The sequence below is a fragment of the Motacilla alba genome, chromosome 3 (assembly GCF_015832195.1).
Source record: "Motacilla alba alba isolate MOTALB_02 chromosome 3, Motacilla_alba_V1.0_pri, whole genome shotgun sequence".
In the NCBI taxonomy this organism is placed as follows: Eukaryota; Metazoa; Chordata; class Aves; order Passeriformes; family Motacillidae; genus Motacilla; species Motacilla alba.
The window spans coordinates 74,287,554-74,314,290 of record NC_052018.1 but is presented as its reverse complement, the minus strand read 5'-3'; the positions used below and the strand labels follow the sequence as shown (position 1 = coordinate 74,314,290).

General features: G+C 37.5%; 1 protein-coding gene across 2 annotated transcripts; it reads left to right on the top strand.

Moving 5' to 3' along the window:
• The first annotated feature begins 378 nt into the window (after positions 1 to 378).
• Positions 379 to 25,095, top strand: CEP43 (centrosomal protein 43). Of its 2 annotated transcripts, XM_038132764.1 has the most exons (13): positions 379 to 705; positions 9,234 to 9,287; positions 11,177 to 11,231; positions 11,832 to 11,920; positions 13,850 to 13,984; positions 15,514 to 15,597; positions 17,071 to 17,288; positions 19,602 to 19,676; positions 19,900 to 20,009; positions 20,567 to 20,635; positions 21,370 to 21,409; positions 22,064 to 22,157; positions 22,619 to 25,095. In XM_038132764.1, exons 1-13 carry the CDS (start codon positions 616 to 618, stop codon positions 22,691 to 22,693), a joined length of 1,188 nt encoding a protein of 395 aa, XP_037988692.1. In that variant the 5' UTR covers positions 379 to 615; the 3' UTR covers positions 22,694 to 25,095. The 2 variants fall into 2 exon arrangements, with proteins under 2 accessions (XP_037988692.1, XP_037988693.1); XM_038132765.1 differs by lacking the exon at positions 19,602 to 19,676 and having other exon boundaries at positions 384 to 705; positions 22,619 to 25,090.
• The last annotated feature ends 1,642 nt before the right edge of the window (positions 25,096 to 26,737 follow it).

The following is a 26,737-nucleotide window of genomic DNA, read 5'->3' as shown; positions in this document are numbered from 1 at the left end:
CCACTTCCGTGGGGAGCCCAGGGGGGCCTGCTCCAGTGCCCAACCACTTTCTGGATGAAAATATTTTCATAATATCTAACCTAAACCGCCCGCGACTGAGTTTCATGCCATTCCTTCGGGTCCTGTCTCCGATCACCACAAAGAAATCGCTGCATGCCCCTGTGCTTCCCCTCAGGAGGAAGTTGTAGACTGTGTTAAGATGGCCCTTCAGTCTCCTCCAGGCTGAGCAGACCGCATGAGCTCAGCCGCTCCTCGTACGGTTGCTTGGGTTCGAGCGTGGCGGGAGGAAAGGCGGGACACCGGGCGCGCCTGAGGGGCCGCTTGCGGGCGCGGGCGGCCGCGCAGTTCAGCCGTTACCGCCCCCCCGCTTTGAACTTCCCGCCGCCGCCCGCGCTGCCCGTTCGCCGCCGCAGTTTCCAGGCTCAGCGGGCGGGAAAAGCGCCGGGTGGCCGCGGCCTCTGTGCGTCCCCTCTCGGGGCGGTGCCGAGGGCGGCCACTGGCCCGGTCCGCTCCGTTGCCTCGGGTCCGCCCGAGGCTTGTGCTTTCGGCGGCGGCGAATCTGCCGGGCCGGTCCCGCCGCTAGCGCGGTTTGGGCGGTTGTCAGGGAGAAGCAAGATGGCGGCCGCGGCGACGGAGGAGGACACGGAGCTGCGGGACCTGCTGGTGCAGACGCTGGAGAGCAGTGGCGTGCTCAATAAGATTAAGGTGGGCGAAGAAGAGCCTCCCGCCGGCGGTGAGCGTTGGCTGGCGCTGGCGGCGCTTCGCGGCCCTGCGGAATGTGGGAGGACCGAGGTTTCACGTTCTTCGTCCCCTCTCACTCCCACTTGCAGCCGGCGTTCCCGGCTGGAGCGCTCCCTCGGCGTCGCGGCCTGCTGGTGGCGCCTGCTTTCCCCGTGGTGTTCCCCAGCTGCTCGTGGTGGAGCTGGTGCGAGGGCCCGGGGCGTGAGCGTGGCACGGCGCTGCCCCGCGGCGGCGGGAATTCGGGATCCCCCGGGCGGTCAGAGCGCGGGGAGCCCGGCCCCGGCTGTGCGCTTTCGCTCTCAGGTAGCGTGTGGCCGCAAGAGCTCCCTTGCTGCCGCCAGACTGGCTGGAAGCGATGGGCAGCAGCGTGGTGCGGGACGGAGTGGGTGAAGTTAATCCCTGCTTCGATACGCAAAGCCCTTACTGAAAATTTCAAGCGGGAAATTGTGGGAGTTGTCGGTCGCTATTTAAGCACTTGTTCTTCTTGACTGTGGGCTGCTTCAGTTGTGCCTTGAAGGCTTGCTAAGTCTGGAAACTCTCGGGGGGTGCTGCCTGCTTACAGGGAACAGATAGTGAGTGCTATGTTAAGAAAATGTGCGGAAGATAGTGGAGTGCACGCTACTACTGAGTCTGTGGTGCAGCCTGAGCTTGTGTCGGAAAGGGTAGGAAAACTGGTTCCATGGATTCTTGTTCAAATTAAAAGCTTCTGGGAATAATTATTGTGTACAACAGAGGGCAAGTTCCTTCAAGGCTGGAGGAGAAATGAAGTGTAGCTTTCAGATAAGGGATGGTGGTGTTTATCCACAGTGCTGTTTTGTCTCCAGAGATAGATGGTTATTGCTGATATTTCAAGAACAGTTCAACAACTGAAGTGGTTTATGGAAGTGAGAGCATCTTTGTTTACTGTATTTTAAACTAGTCATATTTTTCAGCAAAATAATATTCAAAACCACATTGTTCATCCCTTTCAAATGGATGATCCTTATTTAAGTTCTGTAAGAGAATGAAGATTCTAGCTCAAGTAGCTGTGTTCTGAGTAGTGAGGCTTTTCTAATAGATGTCAGTTAGGCCTTTTGGGCCGTCTGTTAACCACTCACCTACTACTAAACAATGCAAGTATGGTGATAGTAAAATTGTAATTAAAAAAAAGCATGGCAAGGCAATTGGGTCACATTGAGCTCATGAACTGTAATTTCTTAATTCCTACCTGTATGTAGTATGTAAAATTTCATGCTATGGTTGCCAGTCCATTGAGTTTTATGTGAATAAATTTATTGTAGTTCACTGTTCTGTAATGCTTAGAGTGTGCGGTGTCCAATACTGTGTAAAGTTTTGCTGTTATGGCAAATTAGCAAATGACTTAGGAAAATACAAAATGCAGCCTCGTTGCCAGATGATGTCTCTCCTTAATACAAGGTGTTACTGTTTAATGACTGGTATGCTTATGGCTAAGGCTTTTGACTGGAAGAACTCATGGTGGTTTTTTTTCTTAGCTGTAAACCTTAATTGGTATGTGAGTTTGATGAGTGTTTGTTTGGCAGTCTTAATGACTTAGAGATTTTGTTCTACTATTACTTGACAAAACCCTGTTGCTGGAAGAATTAAGACTGAACAAGGCTTTTTAAACTGTCATCTTTTAATTGAGATTAGATTATACCATCCATTAAAAAAAGTTGCAGTCATCCTTTTATTAAAATTAGTTTAAATTGTTTCTGTTTAATAGTGCTTATGTATTATGCGTCAGTATTTTTTTATTAGGTAGCAGGACTGAACATTTACATGTTATCAAAACTAATGCTTGTTTCATAATTTAGAATGAGAACTGACCATTTTTCAAGATGAATGAGGTTAGAAAGCTACAATAAAGTATTTGTGGTTTATTGAAGTAGCTACAGGAGAAAAATATGTGGTCAATGTATAGCTGCATTGGTATGAGGCACTGGAAGGATTAGAATTCAAGGGGAATTATTTCAGTGGATGGAATACATCAGGGTGTCACATTTTGTAACCTAATGAGAGTAATTTTTAGAAAGAAATTTATTGTCATAATTTAGTTCTCTAATACGAGATGATTTTATAATGGCTTGCAGTTTATTAGTTTATTCTTATTTTGAGATTAATTTCTTTGGTGCATTTAGCTGAAAAATGTACTTACTTATGACATTTTAAAAAATTGTTCATAATTTTTATATTTTTCTGAAAGTTTGAGCACTGAAGTAATTAATAAAGTAATATTGTGAAAACTGGAAGTTGTATAAATATATTTACTGCTTGCAGTTGAGAATTTCCTGTACTCTCTAAAATGCAGTATGTGTGTATATGTATACACACACACATAAATATATGTATATAGTACAGATGAATATTTTTATAGTTTGTTGATCATTTGGATTAGTCTGATGAATGAAACAGCTTTCTAATGAGTTCTGTAAACGCACAGTGTAACTGTAGATATTTGTATTTCAGTGAAAATTATCACTGTTTCTGTGTGATAGTGTACAAATGGGGTGTTCTGTCTTGAAGAGAATGTGATCTTTCTCCTAGGGAAGCTGTCATCATTTGAGCTAGAGGAGCCATTATGCTTCTTGTGTGTTTCTTTGTTATCCTCTTTTGTTTTGGTTTATATATTTTAATATCTTGCTTTGGAATAATTTAGGTTTATATTTCCTGAATTTTGCATCTTCTCTGGAACTTACTGTTGCTACAGTTATGTGAGGGGGGGTTATCATCACTAATGTCACATGCCTAGTAAAGCTTTTGGCCAGGTGGTACTGCTAATTTCTAAGTAATTTGCTTCAAAATGTGGACAGCTGAGGTACGGGCAAGTGGTGTGATGTTAGAGAGGATAAAAGTGCCATTTTTTTAATATGAGCATGTGCGCAGGTTAGTGGAAATTGTTCTGTTTGCTTTTGCATCTTTGATCCATGTACAGTAATGAACAGTGCTTTTAAATGTCTTAGAATTATTAACTGTCACGATGAGCATGCTGTGCATTGCAGTGTAACCTCCCATCTTCAGAGTGTTGTGGTGTATTGTGTTTTGGAGCAGTTCGTACCAGAAAGTCAACCTAATATCTGTTTCTTTTTAGTTTTATAAGTCAAGTAAAATATAACCATTTTAAATTTCAAATAAACTAACATTTAAATGTCAATATGGTCCTCATCATATTCTCAGAGAGGAGTCTAAGTATGACTGGTTCCACTCCTTGTCCAGGACTTTGTTTATGTCTAGGGGATTATGTGTGCACAATCACTCCTTTATGTTACTTAGCCAAGGTTCCAGAGTTTGGCAGGCAGTGGGGGAGAGCATACCCACCACGTGCTTAAGGATGAGAACCTTTAGAGATTTTGCAGATGGAGATTACAGGAAGGGTATTACTGAGTAATGTTGGTAGAGATGTTCCTGGTTATGGTTTGACGCTAGCCTTGGATTTTTGATCTATTATGTTTATGTGTTTCGAGCCAGGTCTAATAAGCTCTGAACACCAACATAATACACCCAAGATAGCTCAGCTTTACTTGGAGGCATAAAATGAGCAGGAGGCTTCTGCTGCAGTGTTGGAAACAAAAAAGGTTTAATAAAAGGCAAAATAACAAATAGAAAAAACACAGCCAGGTGCACAGGTCTGTGCTCCTGGTAAAACACCTCACAAAAGCGATTAGCTTCTTTGTTCTCTTCTTTTTCTACTGAATGGCCCAGGCGGGACTTTTTGGCTCCTGTCCAATTAGCTATCCTTAAGCTTGAGGTGAAGTCCTCAAGGTCCTATGAGGTGGCTTTTCACCTCATCGAGGTAAAGAAACTTCTGGGCTCTTTCCTTTTTGGGGACAGAGGGTAGTTCTGTCACTCTCTCCATAGGGGGCACATTCCTACAGTGATGCACATAGACAATGCATGGGAGACGTGTTTATTCTGGTGCACACGGAGGTTTAGCCTGGGTTGATCACCAGCAGGTAAACAGCTCAGTGTTCTGCTATGTCTCTTTCCAGAGCAATGCATCTGCATCTGCTCTCTATCTACCAAGGTGAATGGCAGTTGTTTTGGAGTTAGGAAGTGGAGATACTGAAAGTTGTGCAGAAAGGTGCCCATGTGCCACTGAATTTTACAAATGCAAGAGATTGCTTATGCTTGGGCATGCATGGGGCTGTTCCACAATGCTGGAGCTGATGGTGGTTACACATTCCTGTGCTTTAGCTGGAAGGTCTTTGAGAACTCTTATACATTACTTTAATCATTTCACTTCTCTAAACCGCGCATTTAACCACAGCATCCTCTGATGCACATCTTGTGAGTGCAAGCTTGCAGATTTTGCACCTCCAGCTGGCCCGTTGCAGATCTCTGAAGTGTCTCCTGTATTGGCGCTTGCTGAACTTGCCTACCTCTTGTTTCTTAGGGAGTACATAACACTGTATGGCTTCCAAAACTGTGTTCGGCTTGCTGAAGTCAGTTGAGAAGAGTGGTAGCATATGCGTTTGGTGGGCTGAAATTTATATTATAGTTTCTGCTAATGAATGTTGGATGAAAAAAGAAGCCCAGAACTTCCTCTGCAAAAGCTGCAGAACTCTAATTAATGGTTTGTAGAAATGTTGAGAGATGAATGAAGCAGACATCAAGGCTCTGTTAGCTAGCAGACGATGTCATACTCAGCTGTGCTATAGGTACAAAGCAGTTTATGAAGCTAAAGTTCCCACTTTTTTACGTAGTATTCCACAGCATTTGGAGATCAGTGTTGGGAAACCGTTGCTCATTCATATGAAATATTGCCCCAGCAATAGAAAATATGGATAAAGTTTGATAGGAAAAAATGTTTTGATGAGGTTTCTTTGGAAGGTGTTGGGATATTGGGATTGCAGATGAATTGTGTAGCTGTACAAAGGAGACAGAATGCAAGGAGCAAGCCATATCCAGAATTTGTACTTATTATAAGAAATCACCTTGGCCACTGATGTGCCTACATGCTTTGAGGTGTAAGAATGTGTTAGAAGTTTACAAGTATTTTCCTGTTGAAAAGTATTGTCTCAAGTTTTGTCTTAGGAAAATCAGATCTCTTGTTTATGTCCTGGACAAATCTATTACAACACAATTAAAGACAAATGAAAAGAAAAAAAAGAAAAACCAAAAAACCAACCAAACAAACCAAAACCAAACCAAACCAAAAAAAACCCCACAGTAATTCCATGCACTTGCTAAGCATATTGGAGTCTGCAAGTGGGAGGTAGTTACAGGTTACAGGTAATCATTCAGTCCTGAATGGTCTCTGTTTTATCCTTTCACTTTTCATCCAGTATCTGCTATGCAAGATGCTGTGGATGGCTTTACAAGCATACTGCTAAATCAGACCAATAACCTTTTTAATGTAGGTGCTTGTTGTCTTCCTATTAAAAGCATATTTCCAAATTAGATAGGCATTAGATAGGTGGCATTTTTTGAGATGCCACCTAAAAAGTGGTTTTGGGGTACTCTTGAGATAGTAAGAGCTGTTACCCTCTTTTAGGGAGCTGTTTTCATGGACAAACCTTAGGGTACATGCAAAAGGGTCTCTATTTGGAATAGGGTAAATTTACCCAGGTTCTAAAGAGGGGTACTGTAGTTCAGTGCAGAAAACATGGTTTTTTTCATGGACTTCAATTTCTGATTTTTAGTACAGTAACAACCAATAAAAACCAGTGTTGTCAGATGAGCTGTAAATGCCTGGGAGGAAAAGGGGAAATTTCATTTTGTTTCAAAACACTGACCCATACATTCTTCTAACACAGACAGTATTTGTCATATACAATGATAGCCTTACTTGTTTTACCCAAGTTCAGTGAAACCAAATTGCTGTTTTATTGACATGAGCTCTTGCCTGATAATACTTCCTAGGGATAGAAGAGAATAGATGTCTTTCGCAGTATGAGAAAGAAGTCTGTAGGCTTGATGGATGTAGAAGTGATAGACACTTACTCATCAACATCTGTCTCTGTTGACATAATCCTGTTTTATTGAAGACTTAGAAAGAATATGGGTGGGAAATTAGAATATCAAGCTTTGGTCTGCTTTACTACTAGATGGTGAATAAAACTCTTCAGAGTGTATTTGGATTGTGTTGAATACTGCTAGCAGAATGAGGCAGTGTGGAATAGCAAAATTATGAAAATGACAAGAGTAGATTGTAACAGTGTGTGAGACACATATTGGGCTGGTGCCAAAGGGTACTAGGGCAAAGAGAAATGCAATCTGTTCATACCAATTAAAAACAAAAGAAGTGTGAGAAGGATGCTGTAAGTGGATTAATCTGTGTAATTATACTCTTCATATCTGCTGGTGGGAGCAAATTGCTGTGGCCATACCTGATGACGGTGATCTCAGTCTCTGGTGTTCAAATTCTCTATGACTACGACTCTATGGCCTCAGGTCCTGAAAAGCCTATGTGACATTGTCCATCCTACTGGTGTAGTATGATTCATCTTGTAGTACGGTGATTATTCCTTTGGCCTCAGCTTTGTTGTTCTTGCTTTTTACTTTCTTCTGCATGAAGTTGAGCATTACTGCTTTAACTTCACACAAATTCTAGTGTGTGGTTCTTAATCTAAATTTATTGAGATGATATTTTGAGAGTATTGTGCTATGATCTGACCAGTACCCACCACAAAGGATGAAGGTCAGTGTGTTGTAGTAGTTTGTAGTAGTAATATAAACTTTCCTTGTGGGGATAGTACATTAGTAATAAAAGCCAGTGGATTGGACCTAGACAAGGGGAGCAGGCAAACAACCCAGATAAGCAAAACAAAAAGTGGCAGTTTGGTATTGTTCCAAAATCTCAAAACAGGTCAGACTCTGGATTAGCAGATGTATTGGCAACTATTTTCAGACAACTTAATTCTCCAGTCCCATAACCCAGACCCTTAGGGGGGTTTATCCCTACCCACATGCATTGACTGGTGTGTTTTATTTTGTACAGTTGTAACAGCCAGTCAGGAATGCTTTGTTATTTTTATTATTTTATTGTGTAAATATATTTGGTTTCTGTTGCCTAAGTGGCAAAGAAAGCCTTGCTTTCAGGTTTATCTTAGCGAGGTAAGACTAAATAAACAAGTTATTAGCTGTTGGTTGCAAAGGTAAATGAAAACTGGTTTTGTAAGAATAATATTAAGTTAATGGGATGTGTAAAGGCTCTCACTGATTGACAACTTTGCCCCAACACCTGAAAAAAAGAATAATAAATAAATTAATTACATATTAGAGGATTTTCTGATTGAATACTGTATCCAAGCAACTAAAAAAAAGTGATTGCAGTGTCAGTATGACCATTACATATAATTGTTGTGTTTTACTCTTCTTTTGGTGAGAAATCCTTTTAGCTTTTTTGCATTATTTTTTGTTTTTCAATAAGGTGTCCAAAGAAGAGTTTCCTTAATGAAGAAGTGTTTGTTTTTCCCATGAGAGGTGTCTGGGTTTGGGGTTTTTTTTGTTTGGTTGTTTTTTGGGTGGGTTGGTTTTTTGTTTGGTGGGGTTTGGGTTTTTTTGGTTTGTTGGGGTTTTTATGAATGGACATTTCCTTTTGGTTTTATTTTTTTGGTGAGCGGGACCAGTTACTTCTTGTTTAGTTACCTCTTGTAATATATGAGAAAGTCCAGACATTCTTTGTATTGGTCTTATTCTTAGTTATGGAAAGAAATCTTTCTTTTAAATTCTGTGCTTTTTTTGCTGTGGAGAAAACTTTAACATGCTGTCTTTTCTCCTTTATTACTGCAGTGTTATCTACTGACTTACTTCAAAGTGTCAGATTAAGAGTTGACTAAAGTGGCAAACTAATTCATCAAATGTATGTTGTCCATTTGATGTGTTCAGTGAAAGTAGAACTGTAGTGCTTACAAAAAAATTTTAAAAAGTAGGCAAGGCTTAAGCTTCAATGTTCAAAAGTAGTCCTTAGAAGTATTCTGATTCTTTTTAATAATACATTTACAATCAGGTAGGTAAACCATTACTCCCAGAAGTATTTGAATGACTGTGATAATGTTCTTTTTCTTGAAAAATTCTGGGGTTTTGAGTGTAGTCTGACAAGAAATCATAGCCATTTGTATATCTTAATGTTTAGTTTTTAACAGGTTATTATGGCCTATTTGTTCATATTTCCTGAGTAAATGGTAAATGAAGGGTAGGTGTTTTGGAGCTGCCTGAAAGAGATGGATGTTTAACTGTCGAAGAAACTAATAGGAGATAATTTAGGTACTTTGGAATCTTTTTATGTACAAAGAAATAATTTAGGAAGTCTTGTATCAAATTATGCTGCCCCCTGCCTTGTTCTCAGAGTGGAAACTATTATTTCTCTGCCTCAAGTAACATTGCCTGTAATCTTAAGTGTTTTAATTGCACTGATATAGATTACAGTTCATGCCAAGTTGCTTGAGGAGAAACAAATAGCTGTAAAGCTACTTGCTAGCTCTTTGCATCCTATTTGCTTAGGAAAGAAAGTGCTTGTAGAAGTGCTGTTTGTTTTGTTTTTTGTTTGGCAGGCAGAGTTACGAGCAGCTGTGTTTTTGGCATTAGAAGAACAAGAGAAAGTAGAGGTAAGAGAACCTTAAAAAACAAATCAGAAAGAAAAAACATCCTTTGTGTAGAATTAAATATAATAGCTTTAATACTTTGCATTTGTAAAATGTAACAAGACAAAAATATGTATTTATGTATAAGATGTATAAAGAATACAAAACAGGACTGTCAGGGTGTTTCCTGATGTTTTAAAATAGGAATTGTTAAATAGCCTTTTGAAATTATAATTTTAAGTGTCTGTCTCTGCTGGGTTTATATGTCTTCTGTCCAGTTGACCAGAATAGCTAAATGTTTTCTCCATCAAATACATCTTTTAAAAAAGATACCTACTTGACTGATCAAGATTTCATTAAATCAGAATAATTTCTTTTGAAAATGGAAATATTTTACTGGGGTGTCTTGACAAGTGTATTTCAAAAGCAGTTTAGTTCAGTAAAATGCCAAGTATACTAATGCTTATGGTATTTCCCATAAGGATGTTGTAGGCTTGCTTCAGGATAATATGCTTTAACACTTAAGGATGAATTCAAATTCTTAATAAAGAGATGGACTGTGTACTGACACCTTCGCAATACATTAATATTAAGGGAATGAGATACTGATACATGGTTGCATAAGAGTACTGCTGTGGTATACAGATACCAGTTTTGTGACCTCTCCTACTGCTGACTTTGCTTCATTTCACCTGTCTTTCTATTTTCTAGAATTGGGAGTAGAGAGTGCTGTATGTCCAGCCTCTCTGCTTCAAAAGGAGAGGAGTGTTCTGTTCCTCTACTGCTTAGATGGTTGAGCTCTCTCTGTAAAAATGCTTATTGAACCAGACAATATTGGGATGTTAGTAAGGGTGGGAAGCAGTTATTCTATGATATGAGATTCCATATTCCAGAAATTTAACATAAGATAGCTGAAGAAGATGTGATGGAATATTAATGTAGAAGAACAGTGCCATCTCTTTATGGGAAGCTTTAGGATATTATAGAGCACCTAGAGAGCAACCTCCCACAGTACCTGGAGAGTAGTAGCAATAGTTCAAGTAACATGAAGAGAGATTTGCTACAGTACATTTCAGCTCACCATTTCTCAAAAACCTTACATGTATCATGGTATTTTAAATTTACACTGCTGATACTGGTGACATATTATTACTTACCAAGACTCTGAATTCTAAAATATTAAGCAAGATTTCCTTTTTTCAGGTAGCACTTTCTTGTGTGTTAGCATTTGCAACTGTAGTGATAAATACTTATAACTGATCCTTTTCTTACCCAGGATACACATTCCGTCTTAGGAATGGCATTTAGAATTTGTTTTGAAAAATCCCAAAACAATTTTGACAAACCCAGACATAGCATATTGATTTATTTTTGTTTAAAAATTGAAGAGGGCAAATCTAACAAGGGAGAAAAAAGCATTTTTCATAATGTCTTTGAAGGTGTTTTAATCAATAGACAATTAGTATTGATTTGTGTTCTAATAATTAGCATCATCCACACTTCATCTGGAAGATTTGTAAATTTCCAATTTTTAAGAGGCTGGATTGAATTGCCTTAAACTTTGCAATATATTAGAGGAAGAACATGAGAAGTTACCTGCTTAGCTCACCTCTTTAGTCATTAAATAAATAAAAATCAGTATGCTGAATCATACTGATTTTATCAGTATTATCAGTATTAAGAATTTTGGTGAAATTACTCTAGCTCCGAGACAAATTTAATTTGCCTAAATAAATTTATTACTACATAGCTTTTACTTGTAGTTATAGAATTCATACAAAGGTAGATTTGTAAGGAGTGAATTGCATGGGCAGGGCATCACTGTGCACCCAAACATTAATTTGCTGTGGTTTTCAGTTTCTTGCTAGCATGAAAATGATGTTAATTACTGTTTGGTTTTTGCTTTTTGACAGAACAAAGCACCTCTGGTAAATGAAAGCTTGAAAAGTTTTTTAGGTACAAAGGATGGTAAGTTCTTTGTTTAGTATATACTTCTCTTGATAATAAAAACAGGAGACAAAGGATTAAATCTTTGAATCTTATTAATAGTGCAGTCTCTATTACATTGAGTATGCTTTTGTTCCTTTCAGATGTCCTAATTGCTACTTGTTTAGAATAGAATTAAATCTATAATTTTTAAGTTAATATTGCTGAAGTTATATTTTTAATTAAGGTGATTAAGGCGTTGAAGTTAACATTTCACAATGCCTTATGGTTGTGCTATAGAAATAGTAACCAGTGAAAACTAAGAGTAGAAGTGCAGGAGTGAAGGCACATATATGACAAATTTCAAAATTATGTTTTTAAAACAGCTGAATAGTTTAAAAAAACGCTACACATGAATTTTGTAAGCAGTCTGTAAAGCTCTTGCAGTATTACTGGCTTAAATGATTTTCATATGATGGCCAATTCAAAATTAGGGAGTTGGTGTACAAACTTGTTATGAGGTGATAGTTGGCTGAATGTCTAAACTATGTCTATACTGAAGCCATGTGTGCTGGTGTTAAATCTTTGAAATAAGATTTTTTTATGTCTGGTGTATTTTAACTCTTCTTATTTTCTTTTTAGGTCGCTTGGTAGCAGGTCTTGTTGCAGAATTTCTACGTTTTTTCAATCTTGATTTTACTTTAGCTGTTTTTCAGCCTGAATCAAGCACAGTAAGATAGACTGGTTTTGTTTGTATGCAATGCTCACTGTTTGAAGTGCATGGCAATGAATGCAGAAGCTCTGGCAGATTTATTTAAACTACTTATTTGTTTTTATTAAAAATGTGGTTTTTATGTCTTGTCTGTAATAGGTACTTAGTGTCATAAAAATACATTTTTCAGGAAAGTGGGCTAATATGAATATTTCTCTTTATCAAAATAAATGCTAGATAGTAATTTAATTTTGAACTAGCAAGCTGATAATTTTTGTGGAGTCATATAATGGTATATGAATCCTGCATACCCCTGCAATGTTTTTTCCCACTAACTTAACAGTGCAATAATATTAAGTCAGTATCATTACGTGAAAACTAAAATGATGTCAGTCATCTGCTCTGAAAGAAATTTCATTGACATAAAGGACTTTGTGCCGATATACTTGACAAAAAGTGATTGAATAGAATAGTTCAGTTGGGAGGGACCTACAGTGATTATGTGGGCCAACTGATTGCTTGAAGGCTTTGGGTACTGAATTAGAGGGTTTTCTTAATCTTTGTCTCTTTCTATTATATAAAGGTTTTAATAATAATTTTGGGTTTGAAGCACTTTCATTTCACTGCAGAATTTCTCATTATATCGGAAGTAATTCTTTTTTCTTGAAGTTGGTTTAAACAGTTAATATATTAAAAACTCAATTTTTTCAAATCAATCAGTTAGTTGACTTCTGTTTCTCAGAAATTCATGTTTCTTTTTAGGGGCTTATTCAAAGAAAATCCTGTACAACTTTGTTCTTTGCCAAACATCCTTAGCCAAATTAGTTGCTAAATTATTACTAGAACACATCGTACAAAGATTCATGTTCATGCTACCAAATAGAAACAAATAAAAACAGCCACACTTTGTGTCCCAACACTTAGTGTTGGGAGCAGGGCTTCATTTGCATTGTAAAGGCATCTTATGCTCTTTGAAACTCCCCTTTCTGTTTTCCAGTAAATGTGTCCATTTCACCTTTTGCAGAGCATAAAGGAAATTTGGCCAAAGTTAATTGAGCTGGCCAAGACTGCTGTGTAGGTTGCTGAGAGATGTGGCTGTCTGTCTCTACTAGCCTCTGCCTCTGAGCAGTTTCTTGTACTGTCTCTTTATCTAGTGTGCTTGGCTAATGGTGGCTCACATCAGTATTTGCTAGATCTTTGTTCTGATAGGAGGTGTCTCTGTAGGGTCATGAAATCAAGATGAACTGGTGCCATTTACAGTGTTGCCATCTGGGGCTGTGCTAAGCTACCTGGGTTTGCTGTAGCATTCTGTTTCTCCTATTGTGTGAACTTCAGTTTGAAAAAGAGTTGTTGGGGTATTTTGGATGATACCAAAGTGCTTTCATCCCTTTTTCTGTCCAAACCCATGTATTTTTTAATGTGAAACAGAGACTGAAAGTTAGTGTTGACCTGTGCAAGCGTAGCTCTGTATGCAGAGGAATGGTGATTCCCTATTATTCATGAATTTGCTGGGACCACTGGCTGGCTGTCCTTGGATCTGCTTTTAAATGTGATAGGCTGAAGTAATTTGGCCATATAAATTCTTAAATCCCAGAGCACACTAATGATGGGTTATTGCATATTTAAAATAACTTTGCATGATCTGTGACAAGTTCAGGTACAGATCAGAAGTAAATTATGCACTAGATGGTTTCTAAAAGAGGTGGAGATGTGGCACTTAGGGGCATGGTGTAGTGGTGGACTTGATGATCTTAGGGGTCTTTTCCAGCCTGAGTGATTCTATGATTTTATTACTTTAGTCCACCAGCAACAAGACAACATAAATAATCACTGTTTAGTTCAGGTAGAGCTGTGTTAAATAAGACTTTTTTGTGTTACAAAATTTATCTTTTGTTTTCTGACAGTTATTTTGATGTTGTGATTCTTTTTTCTTCTGTTGTCCCCCCAGCTAAATGGCCTTGATGGTCGAGAAAACTTAGCTCGCGATTTGGGAATTATGGAAGCAGAGGGTACTGTGGGTGGCCCCCTGTTGTTGGAGGTTGTTAGGAAGTGTCAGCAGAAAAAGACTTCAGGTGGTGGAGAAGTAAGTAATACTAAATTGAAATTTCTTTCTTTATAGTTATAATTTTTAATGATGAAAAAGAAACTGAAATTATGAACACTTGGCTATTGCTGTACTATTATGCTATTTCAGGACTTTATTATATTATGCCTTCAACTTAATCAGAGAGACAAGAGATAAACTTTATGACTATTACTTTTAATACCAACCTTTGGCTCTTTATTAATATTCTACTACAACATAGTAGCACAGAGTGAATCTAGATAAATGACACAAAACACTGTGTCACTTATTTTCTCATTTTTGGTGTGGTTTGAGAACACTTTTATCTATACCTGTTTTCCTTGGCATACTTCTAATTTTAATATGACCCGAAAAGCCTCGAATGAATTTTGTCAAAAGCTTTAAAGCTCTGCTGAAAACTTATGTACTTTAAATATATCAAAGTGTTGAGCTATTTGAAGGCAATGACAGTAGTATTTGAATGGAATAGATAATAGATATGTTGATTAAGTGAATTAAACCCAACCAATAGCATTTGATTGTGACTTGAAAGAAAATTCTTTACACCCAGGATGTATTCAGTGTCCCAAAGAAAGCTTAAATTCAGGAGTAGTTGTCATAGACTTCTTAACATAGCAATTTTCTGTCACGTGAAAGCAGGATTTCCTTGAACCCTTGTATTTGATTAGTCTGGGAATGCCCCAGGAAAGCCAAGACCCTTATGCCTGCCAGTCTGTCTGTGTCCTGCTATGGAGACTCCACTGAGCAGTCCACTGTATTGGAGGGTGTTTAAATGACTTGCTGAGGTACATGTGCCAGCAGTGCATTGGAGTCAAATCCCGAAGTGCAATTTAGAAGGGAGAGCCCCTCCTGGATCTCCTCACTCTGTGATTTCCATACTGTGCGTGACTATAACTTCCCAATTTTCTCTAGTACTACCCTCAGCTGTCTTCCCAGTGTCAAGGTTTGCATACTGTCCAAATGAGGGTGGTAGCCTTGTTTCTTGTTGGATGCAATTATCATAGGATCAGAGAATCACTGAGATTGAAAGAGACCATTGGAAGATGATCCAGTTCAAGCATCACCATAGCACCATCACTTTAACCCCTAACCCACAGCACCCAGCACCAGATCCAGATGCCTCCTGAACACTTCCAAGGATGGTGACTCCACCACCCCTCTGAGTAACCTGTTCCAATGCCTGACCACTGTAACTGTGAAACATTTTTTCTGATTTATAATCTGAATCCCCCTGTCTCATCTTATGGCCATTTCCTCTAGGTCTCTCACTGCAGGGGCAGTAGAAGAGTCTGGTCCCCACTTCACTACATCCCCTCTGAGCTGCCTCCACTGTTCCTTTTAGGACATGCTTTCTAGATCCTTCATGAGTCTTATTGCCCTTCTCTGGACATGTTCCAGCATCTCAATATCTTTTCTAATGGGAGGGGCCCAAAATTGAATGCAGTAGTCGAGATGCAACCTCACCAGTTCCACTTATTACAAAATTAAATATAAGTTTTAGTAAGTGCTTATTTGAAACTTCTTAGGTGGCTCCAGTTCTAAGTGACAGCCAGTGCCCCACATCAAAATCATCTGATGGACAGTCAAGTGCACACTCTATACCAAATAAGGTAAGATTATATCTAATAAGAAGCTTTGTGACATATGTGAGATGAGTAAAAGAGAGAACTCCTATGAAACTGCAGATACAACAGCATATGACTCTGATGAAACCGCAGCATTCACTTAAATGATCTGCAGTTTGAATATATTTATTCCACTCAGCAAAACTTTCAACTATGATTCCAAGCAAAGATGAACTGTTGTGCTTATACTTTCCTGGAATGACAGTTCAGGCCCCAGAACAGAAAACTAGCTGTAGCTTCCCTCTTATTTTAGCCAGGCTATCATCAAGCTCTTAATTTTCAAAAACAATTCTGTTCCTCTGGATAGGAAATCCAAATATTTTTATTACTACCACTTGTGGGTTTAAGTACTTTTTCCTGCCCTAGAAAAACTGAGCTACTGCCAGCGATTGAATGTGATTTTGTGACTGAGATAAAATAGCCTTGGTATGAAAAAGACCTGCCAAGGTAATTTTAACTTTCATGGCCTTAGCTTGAAAATTTGGCTTCACCTTTCTGAACGAAAGTTAATGACTGATAAAAAATACTTCACATAGTACAACCTGCATACATATTGGCTATCTGGATTAAATAATAACTTTTGTTTTGTTTCAAAACTGTGCTGCTCTTCATTTGTAGAAAGGAAGCTAATGTAATACATCTTTTGCTGGCCTAATTTTAATAAGTCTAGGAGAAAGTAAAAATAGCAGTACTTCTTGCTAGGTAACAATCTAAAAACATTTTTCTTTCTCAGCACCTTGATTATCTACATAAATTAGAATATTGTTGTTTGGGCCACAAAGCCGTGCTAAGTTACAGCTTGAGTTGTATGATGTAATGTGAAAGGTTGCACATGGAATTGTCCTTACATTCCAGACTTCAGGACTGAGCTATGAGCATGAGAAGAAGACTGAAAATTACATACTTTTAAAGTCTCACTTTTGTCATTTTTGGTTTTAGTATTTGAGAGAATGTGTCAGTAATGCCAGTTTTCTTATGCTTATTACTTTAAAACCTAATACTATATTGCAAAGATTACCAGTAGGGAATTTAGAGTAATTTTCATGGGTTTAAATTGATTTATTTTGAAGGCAGTGGCTATAACTGAGAACCTTTGTTTGTAGAGATGTTGCAAAATAATATGAATAAAGCGTAAGAATCAGTCTGTCTGTAGATTTCTTTATTTGATAACCAAGATATTTTAAAATTGCTTTTATAATAGAAGTGATGTAGATAGCACAGGAATGTACAGGATGGAACAAAAGATTTTAATGGCAGCAGCACTAAAGAAGACTTTGTAAAGTGATAAAACAACATTTTTCTGTTTCTTGATGATACTAATGAACTGGCTAGTACTTTTCAGGAATTTGAGGTAATATTTTAAGAAGTGATGTTTAGTGTATGTTATGTGTTGTGTATTTATGTATACACTACAGTATTACATGAAATGAATACTCACTCCTGTCTTTATCTTTCAAGGCTGCTGAAAACACCCAGAGTGATATAAGTGTCTCATCAGGGGAAGCAAGCAAAAGAAGTATTCATTTTCTGCCTAATGAAACAAAACTAGATCCTCAACTAGAAAACAAAGACTTGAATACCAAAGAAAAAAGTGATCCAGTTGTGGATGAAGATGATATAGAGGGAGATTCTTTCTTTGATGACCCTGTACCCAAACCAGAAAGAACTTACAGCTGGTAGGTAACATGGATGTTCTTCTTAATGCATGTTTATTTTGTCCTCTGTATGCTTGCAGACCTTTGAGAGCTTTTAGTTATTTGATTATTTGCTTTTGTAAGTGTTCAGATCTGGAACTTTTTTTTTTTTTCCCAAAATATTCACATCTCAGATTTTGTTCTACTCCATGATTCTATTCTGTTCTGTGCACAGTGTCCTCTGGGATCTCTTGGAAGTAGTATGAGTGGAAAAACCTGTATCACTTTAAGGTGCATCAGTTAGGGTTTCTAATGTCCCCAGCCTGTTTCTTTGGTGGAATGAACATATATGAGGCACAGACATCAGTGTTTCTTCTTGGAACAGAGCTGCTGTGGTGAGCAGTACTAAAGGAAGTGCACAGTGACAGGGACAGTGCATTAAATATTGGTACAGTAAGGAAGTGGGGAATTTGTAAGGAATACAAAACCCCCACTCTAAACAGGCTCTACAGACTGTAATAATAAGGCAAGTTTCCTTACAGCAGAGGATTTTCTCTTCGCATTGCAACACTTTTTGTGTTTTCAGTGAAGTGTTGTTACTTCTGTGTGTGCCAGTTTTGCAGATGCATGCGAAGCATGTTTTTTATGGTTCATCTGTGGAGTCTAATGACTGAAAAATGCCATTTGAAACAAGAACTAGTGACTGAACTATACAGCATCTTTGTTATAAAACTGAAAATTTTATCTTTGTGTTATCATGTTGAGTTATCTTGAAGATTAGCTTAGATACCACTGTATTGAGCAATGCTGCAGAATCATTTAGTGGTGTTCTTTTGCTGTGCTTAAGTAATCAGAGAATTGCTCCAGCTTAGCAGACATTAAGAAGAGGTTGCAGGATCATTTGGAAGTTGGTTGGCAGTTGACTTTTCCCCCGCTATGCTGATAGTGGGCAGAGCAGCATAAGCTTTTTTGTAATACTGCTATAGTAGATGCTTAGTCTTAGAATAGGATCCTTCTGGTAGAGCACAAAGTAATCATGCCAGGTAAACCAGGTTTCTCTCTAGAAATTAATGGACTCTTTGTGAAAGATTATTTATAATACAGTTTTTGGTGGATGTTTTTCGTTGGAGTAGACTTTTTTTTCCTCACAGAGCAGTGATTGTACTCTGGAAAATATTGTGTGTTACAACTAATCATACTATAGTATTTATTTTCTAATTGTTAATATCAAGATTAAAACTGCACCTGAATGCATTTACTCCTCCTTACTCAAGAGCTTGTTTAGCTAGTCTTTAACCAAAGTAACCATTGTGGGAGGTAGTCTAAATGATAACTTGGGTAAATTAGAAAAGTCTGCAAAAACTTTTGCGTAATAATAATAACATTTACTAATTTCTTATTTTTGAGCATTTTCATACGACAGCAAGGGAAATCTTCTTTGAAACTGGGTAAACTAGATTTTTTTTAAAAGACAATGAACCAGACTAATTATTTAGTAAAGTAAGGATTTTTTTCGTATTAGAGAAACTCCCTACCAAAAAAAATTGCTTCCAGATTATGTCTGTCTGTAGTAGAGTCACAGTCCGCAAGTAGTATTTAGTAGCACATAATGTTACTGTGATGCAGCTATTCTAGTAACATCCCATAATAAGGTGTGCTGAATGTGTTACCAACAAATAAGGTAGAACTTGTAGCTCATCTGTGTGTGCTGAATTGCCCCGCCCCCCCATATTCTTCACATAGAATCCCCTTTGTGGTACTTTGTGCTGGTGTGCTGGAGTCCCAAGGGTTAAATAAGTAGGACAGCTGCCAGCATTGCTTTCTTTGCAAAAAAGTAATTTCCTTATGGAAATCTTGCCCGTTCATTTCAGATGGGTTCAGAGCAAGCAGTTACTAATGGACTGTGAGAGATGATCCAGGCACTCATTATCTCTAGGTCTCTGACCCATTGTTCAAAATTTTGAAGCACTTTAATGTGTGATGTTGCACATGATATTTTGGTGATCTAGATATAATGAATGATTAAATTATGCCCATTATTAAGAGGAATTAAATCAAAATAGCAAAAAGTTCTGGCCATACTAAATGTGAAAATCTTGGTCTCTTTTAACTTGTGTTTATTCATCCTTTATTTGCAAGTTCAAATCCTTTTGAACTAGGTAGTACCAAATGAACTTTAACATGTGGTGAGATCTATCTTCGTATAATCAAGAGATTTTCATTCTGTGAACTAACTGCTCTTAGAATTAATAGCTTCATCAGACATAATCTCTAAGATGTAAAACAAACTGAAGTACTGATTTATGTCTGAATCTTTTTTCTTTTGGCCGCATTTACATGTGGGGATGATGAAAGGCCCCTAGACATAAATAGTGATGCTGACAAAGGTGCTCTGTCTGTGGGAGAAGACAGGCGGAAGTCTTTGCATGGGTGAGAAAGTGGCTTTCTCAGTCAGTGTTGTGGTTGACACTTGTGCCAGTGTACTGCCTACTGCTTTCAACATTGCAGAGTGAATAGCCCTTTTTCCTTGCTCTTTTTTGCTGTAGTATTGCTGTTTTAGATTTATGACAATTTAATAACAGAAAAGAAAGTAATGGTGCATATTTTACAGCTCTTATTGGAAGTGGAGTACTTATTTATTTGGTTTTTACAGGAAAACTGAAGCTAATAAAGCAGGAGGTCTAGCATCCCTTTCTGATGCACCGGCTCTAAAAAGTGGGTTAAGCTCCCTGACTGGTGCACCTTTGCTTAAGGAGTCTGATAGTAAGTTTTCTTTTTTTTTGTGTGTGTGTTTTGATGATTGTAGAAGTTATTTCTGTAATGGAAGAATGATAGAGTATGTGGCCCCCTTCTGGTTGTAATGTGCTTTATAGTAGTGCTTTCTTAGTGGTGGCATACAGGTTTGGATATATTGTGGTACCACTGGGGCATTTTATGCTTTGGAAGATGAAATACGTATCTACATCCCTTTTTTTGTCTGTGTATAAAGGAGTATATAATTCTGCTGCTCAATTTTAAACTGAAATTGGCTTATTCCTTTGTATTATCTTAAATTATTTGTACCAGTTCTTTAGAGGTGTTTGCTTTCATGTTGTAAATCCCTGAGTAGTGGGAGATTATTCCTGTTTACTCCTCAAGTTTTTAAACGTTACCAGAGTTCAGCTGTGAAAATACAATATGATATTGCCATACTATACTATAAAAGTACACAAGGTAGCTATAAAAGAACAGGTGTTATAAATTGTTATGTTCTATGTGTAAGTGGGATCTTACTAATGAGTGACAAGTCCAGTTTCTGATATATGTGCTTTTGGTTACAGATTTGGATAGAAACTCTGTTTTAAAAGACCTGCGGTTGGTGAATGCAAAGCTGGGATCACTAGAATTGGGCAAGTAACTGCTGAACATGAGGAAGCTCTGTTATTTTTGGTTGGCCGTAACTGATAAATTCTGGCCCAGCTTCTTAAAGGAATCTGAGAAACTCAAATACACATACTGAACTAAAATCTGCAGTTTTTGCTTACATTAGTCTATTTAACATAAATTGTGAAGCTTAATATAGTTAAAAGCAAGATGTGATCTAAAGAAATCCAGAAAAGTGAAAACTGGTGTCATGTGGGTTAATATTTTACACATGGAGCAAAAATTTGATTCGTTCTGTGCATACATTTACTAATACGAAGTGATGAATTTTGTTGTTGAGATTTCTACAAAAAGAGCAGGTTTATTTTTTTGGTAAAAGGTACCTGGTAAGTATTATTGCTTTTCAGTGCCATATTTAGTGGCCCTCCACACTTTTGAAAGTCCCATTCTTTTGGTGCAATATGAAGGTATGATGGAAGAATTCTCTCAAAATAGAGCTGTCAAGTATTTAAGTTTTGTATTCAGCAATGCAGCTAACTTCCCGAAAATATATGTTCAGTTTTGAAACAGTTTATGTTAATAATACTGAGATTAAATAATGGCAAACACAACTCGTCTTCCTAATCAATGTAAGTAATTTAATCTACTGTCACTTTTGCTAGTCATTAAACCATGTATTTTGGTGCAGGAATAGATTGGGGGGTTTTGTGTTTCCTGAAGAGAAAACTTGTTTGATTAATAGCTTATAAATCTTACTTAGGAAGTGGAGATGATGATGAATATGCTGATGACTTCAACAGGTAAGAGAAGGATCATACCTCAGTAAGGTAGTACCTTTTGCATTATAAGCATATCCACTAGCATATTTGAATTATTTCATAATATGGCAGACAGTCACTATCACTGGGTATTTCTGAACTCCTTTAAACTTCAGCTTGCTATTTTAATAGATTTAGTTACCAGTTAAAAAAACAGCCAAACCATATATATTTTTATATAGGGATAATGAGTTCCTTAAAAACCTACTGCTACCTTCAGCATGATACTATGTTGGATTTTTTTGTGGAAGGGGTTTGGTGTTTTTCCTGAACCATGCACTTGATAATGTTTTAGCAATTAATGCAATTAGTCAATAATTATGTAGTATGCTGAGATATTAAACTGTAAAATAAAGCATCATGAGTAGTCAGTAACAAATATTTAATAACCTCATGCTTATGATGTGAAGGTATTGGTGTTGTAAATTGCATAATTGAGGCCTAAACATTTCACAGTATTTATTATGACTTTGTTTAGGTAGAAAGCCTTTAATTGTTATGAAGTTTTAAGTAACTTCACATCTAACTTGCTAGGAAGTGCAATTCCAATCAAATGCCAGGTATAAAGTAAATGTCATACCTGGATGTTTGATAAGGAAGTGTTATTTATGTGCTTATGGTTTGCTTTGTCTTTAGTACGAGTCATCGCTCAGAAAAAAGTGACATCAGTATTGGTGAAGAAATAGATGAAATTTCTGTGGGAACAGAAGAGTCAAATGCCAGTGATAAAGTATGATTATTTTTGAATTGTTGTTTTTTATATTCTTCTGATCTTGTCTTGACTTTGTTTCCAACTTTGTATGTTGTGAAGTAACATGCTGTTATCCTTAGTTCCTAGGTTGTATGTTCAGGTCCATTATTAGTTATGTTCTGGTTTTTACACCTAGTATCCTTGCTAAATTAGATGCTATATTGATTAACAAAATCCCAACAGAACAAAAACTCTGCAATTGTTGTTCAGTAGCACAAATCACTGTTTACACACCTAGAAAGGTGCGTAAAATGTATTTGAAGCTGGTTCAGTGGTTTACCCCAGTATCTCCAGATCTGTCTGAGTACCTCCTCAAGGATTGTGTAATCTCACTGAAAGAGCTTGAGGCTAAAAGATACATGAAAGCATATGAAAGAATACATGACATAATACTTACTGTTTTCATGATTTCTGAATTTGCAATTTTATTTATTTTCTAGCTCGAAAGCATCACACAAGACCTTACCATTTCTCAGTTAAGCGACGTTGCAGATTATCTAGAAGACGTGGCATAGAATTGGACAGCAAAAATCTTTCATTGTGCTGGACTAGAAGACTGCTGTGGACTATTAATTTCAGACAATCACCTTTTGCTGGAATGTCCACTCCCTATTTGTGCCTTGTGTTTCAAAAATACTGTAGGTGAAGAAGGTTTTTAAATATTCTGAACAAGAACTGAATGAAGTAGTGTATTCCCATTTGAGTCTGATATCAGAATTACTTTCTTCATTTGATTCAGCCAAACCTTTCACAGAAGGAGGTGGATTTTCCAAGCAGAATGTCCATTGCTGGCAGTGGACATAATAAAAACCAATTGGTAAGAGAACATCAAGAAAGAGGCATGAGGCTTTATAGTGAACTTGCACTGTTATTTTAACAGTCAGATTTTTTTTTAAAGATAACCAAAGCAAGAACCTTCAAAGGTAGTGGTTCAACTCACACTTCTTTTAACACAACCTTGTCAAGTCAGCATGTAGTCCATATTTATGGTAACTCTAGCCACAATACCTAATTACTCCGGACTTACTTGAAATTGCTCTTTGACAGACTCCTCGGAAAGTTTGATTTTACCTTTTCTAAAGGCAAATTAAATTAAGAGTATCTAAACTTTTAAACCTAAATTTAGCTATATTTAGGAGCTAAATTTAGCACTAGTCTAAACCCAGAATATTCTTGTTTAAATATGTTTGTCAGACCATTGATGTTAAGACCTAAGCTGTTTTTATAAATGATAACTTCATCAATGTTATCTGTTGTTAAATCACAAAAAGTAATTTTATAAGGATTCACAAATCAGTAACTAAATCTTATGGGGTAAGTTTTTAACAGTGTGTGATACTTAGTGGAGTTTTTATTTTTGAGGGTTCTTCATGTGCTGTAAGATCACTTTCATTCTTGAAAATATTTTAATTAAAAATGAGCGTCAAAAAGTGAAACTACTAAACTTCTGCTTTTCAGATTCTGACTCCTGTACAAAATTCAATGCAAATATTTAAAAATACCATACTGGAGACATTATGGACACTAAGTTCTAGCTAAGAGCAAATTCTTGTATCATCTTTCATGATGCTCTTGCTGAACAGGGTCAGTCATGGCAAGGTTGACAGTTCTTCAATGATACTGTTGCAAGTGGCACTGCTATAATGTGTAGGTCATGGACATTTGTAATATTGAAACAAGACTGCAAAATGTGCACTTTCTGAACATTGTGAACACATCTGGAAAATAGACATGTAAGTGAATATAAATAATTTTATTTTTAACTTAGTTTTCTTTTTTTTGAATATTTGTAATTTTCTTTTTAAGGAACACTGTTGCCCTGTCATCAGTAGTCACCACAGTGGAAGTAGCATGCTAAACTAAAGCCATTGGTTAAGCATATAAAGCTGCTGCTAGCACTAGAAGCTGACTTAAATGGGTTTTTTTGCACTGGGCCAGCAGGCCTGGAGCAGTGCTGGGAAGTTAGGCTTGTACATTACATAAATGATTTGAGAGGAGACAGCAAAAGAGTGTGCCTTTTATTTATGTGCACCCCATAAATAGCCAGCAAAAAAGCATCAGAGTATTTAGTCATGGTGTTGACTTTTAACTTTGTGCCATATTGTAGCAGCTGAACACAGAGGAGAATTTTTTTCACCCCAGAAAGTCAATGTGCCATAACTTCAAATAGGAACAATGCTGTAACAAATTATATAGCCTGTGTAAAAAATTCATTTAAGGTTAGGGGAACCTGTGCCTCAAGATAATGTCTATGGAAAAGTTTGGATTAGACTTTTTTCCTTTCTTTTTTCTTAAGAGTATCAGCATGTCTGAAGGAAATAAAATTTCACATGAACAGTTACTTTTGGCATTCATTTTTAAGGTGTATGGAATAATGCAGAGGCGGTGTTGTTTGCTTTCTTACATGCCTTGGGAAAACATGATGTTCCATTACCTGTTAGCTGTAGGTTATGTGGCAATTTATCATACCAAAAGAAACCAAAACTTTATTAAAATACTTCTAATTGCATTTGAAGATGTGGCCTTTTCATTAACTAATTAGATATTTTAAGTGTTAACATGACTTGTGTTAACAGCCAAGTATTGTTCTCTTACCTTGGGAGTTAATTGGAGACCTTGCACTTGGCTCTAATTGAAGGAAAAACCAAAAAGTGGTACGTCTCCATGCTGTTCCTCCTGTGAACTTTTACTGAATTGTGTATAATAATTCACATTGTAAAATAAAGCTATTGTGCTGGCTAAATCGTGTTTTGAGACTTGTTGAACCAGAAATCTTAACATTTAGATAAATCAAGGAAGCTCTATGGGATTTGAGGGGCTTTTATGAAAAATGCTTTTTTTTATAGTCCAGTCTGCAGTTCAGAATTCTTTTAAAACCCAAAGGATCTTGCAATTCCTGATGATGATGATGAACGGGTTAAAACTTGACAGAATTACATTAGTGGTATCAGCCCAAGTTTTCAGGTGGTTTATGATTCAACAAAGGAAAGAAACACAACAATCTTGATTGGGAAGATTTTGTCTCGTTTACCATTGTTAGAGGTATTTAAACATAAGTGACAAGTTAAGCTCTCTTAAATGCTTGTTTCACTGTATATTTCAAATCATATTGTTTAGTATTTCACATAGGCTTCTCCCAAAAGGACCAATGTAGTTGAGTACCCCACTTCAGATGTTAGAATTGACAACCAGAGCCCTGTCATAAAAAGATGGGAACATTTCTGTGAGCAGAGAAGCAAATGTTGGAGAGGGACACTGATGACTGCTCTGTGCAGTTCTGGATCAACTAGGTCTGGTTAGAGATACTCTGTTTTGTTAAATGCTCTCTGTAATTTTTTTAACAAATTCTGTGGTTTTTCAGAAGTAAAACCTAGACTATGACTGCCAGTTTCATAGCATTAACATGGCTCTTGTAATAAGGATGGATTATAAAAATTATACCTGTCTTTTTTTTTTTAGTGAAATTGCTGCATTCCACCTCTTTTTAAGTTAAGTGGGAAACCACAGCCCATCAAATAAAATATTTCCTTGCAAGTGATTTCCCCAGACATAATAAAATCACTATCAGCTTTAGACTGTTTTGATAACATAGAGACACTACACCTAGCTCTTGAGACAAATGAAACAGCTGATTAGGTGATGCTGGTAAAGATGGGGTTTACTAATTCATTTTCATTTTAGTATAATCATTTTCACTAATGAAATACTATCAACAAAGACCAGCCTTCTCAGGAAGAAAAAATTAATTCAAGGGTAGAACTTTGTGGTGCCACAGATGCATGTCTTCTGGCAGGCCCTTTGGTTTGATGTTTTCCTTGTAAAGCAGAGCCAAAAGAAATTGAACTGAATTGCAAGAGGTGCAGTTTTGGTAGATTGGTAAGTGATTTCATTCATACTGAAGCTAAATGCTCTAAGGCTTGGTGCCAAAATCTCCCAAGGCATTTCTGTAGCCAAATTGTGGACAGGGTAGGCTGGATAAAAAGCAGCTTTGCAGAAAAGAGCCTAGAGGCAGCTGTGAAGAATGAACGCCTGGAAGTGTGGGTCAGTGTGCAGGCTGAGGGAAGTGGTTACTTCCCCTTCCTTGTGAGACCAGTACCTGGAGTTTTGTGCTCAGCTTGGCTCCCCCAGTATGAGAGTTCTACCCATGGATTAATTTTTTTTTCCTGTTCTTGCCACAAAATGGTACAGGAGCTTAGAGGATGGTGGTGGGGCTGGGGTGTGTGATCCATGAAGAGCTGAGACTGTTCTGCCTGTAGAAGAGAAGGTAAAAATGGGTGGCTAAACTGAACTTCCATGCTTACATGGACCATATGGAAAAGAGACCTGTACTCTTCCTACAGGTGCCCAGTAAAAGGACAACAATCTGCAGTAAGAGATATTCCAGTTGCATACATGAAATAAAATCTAAGGAATCACTATGAAAATGGTCCAGGACTTAGAGCAAATACCCAGAGAGGCTGTGAAGTCTTCATCACTGGAAATTTTCAAAACTCAAATGGGCAGACTCAGAGCCACCTGATCTAGCTTTGAAGTCAGTTCTGCTTTGAGTAGCAGGCTTT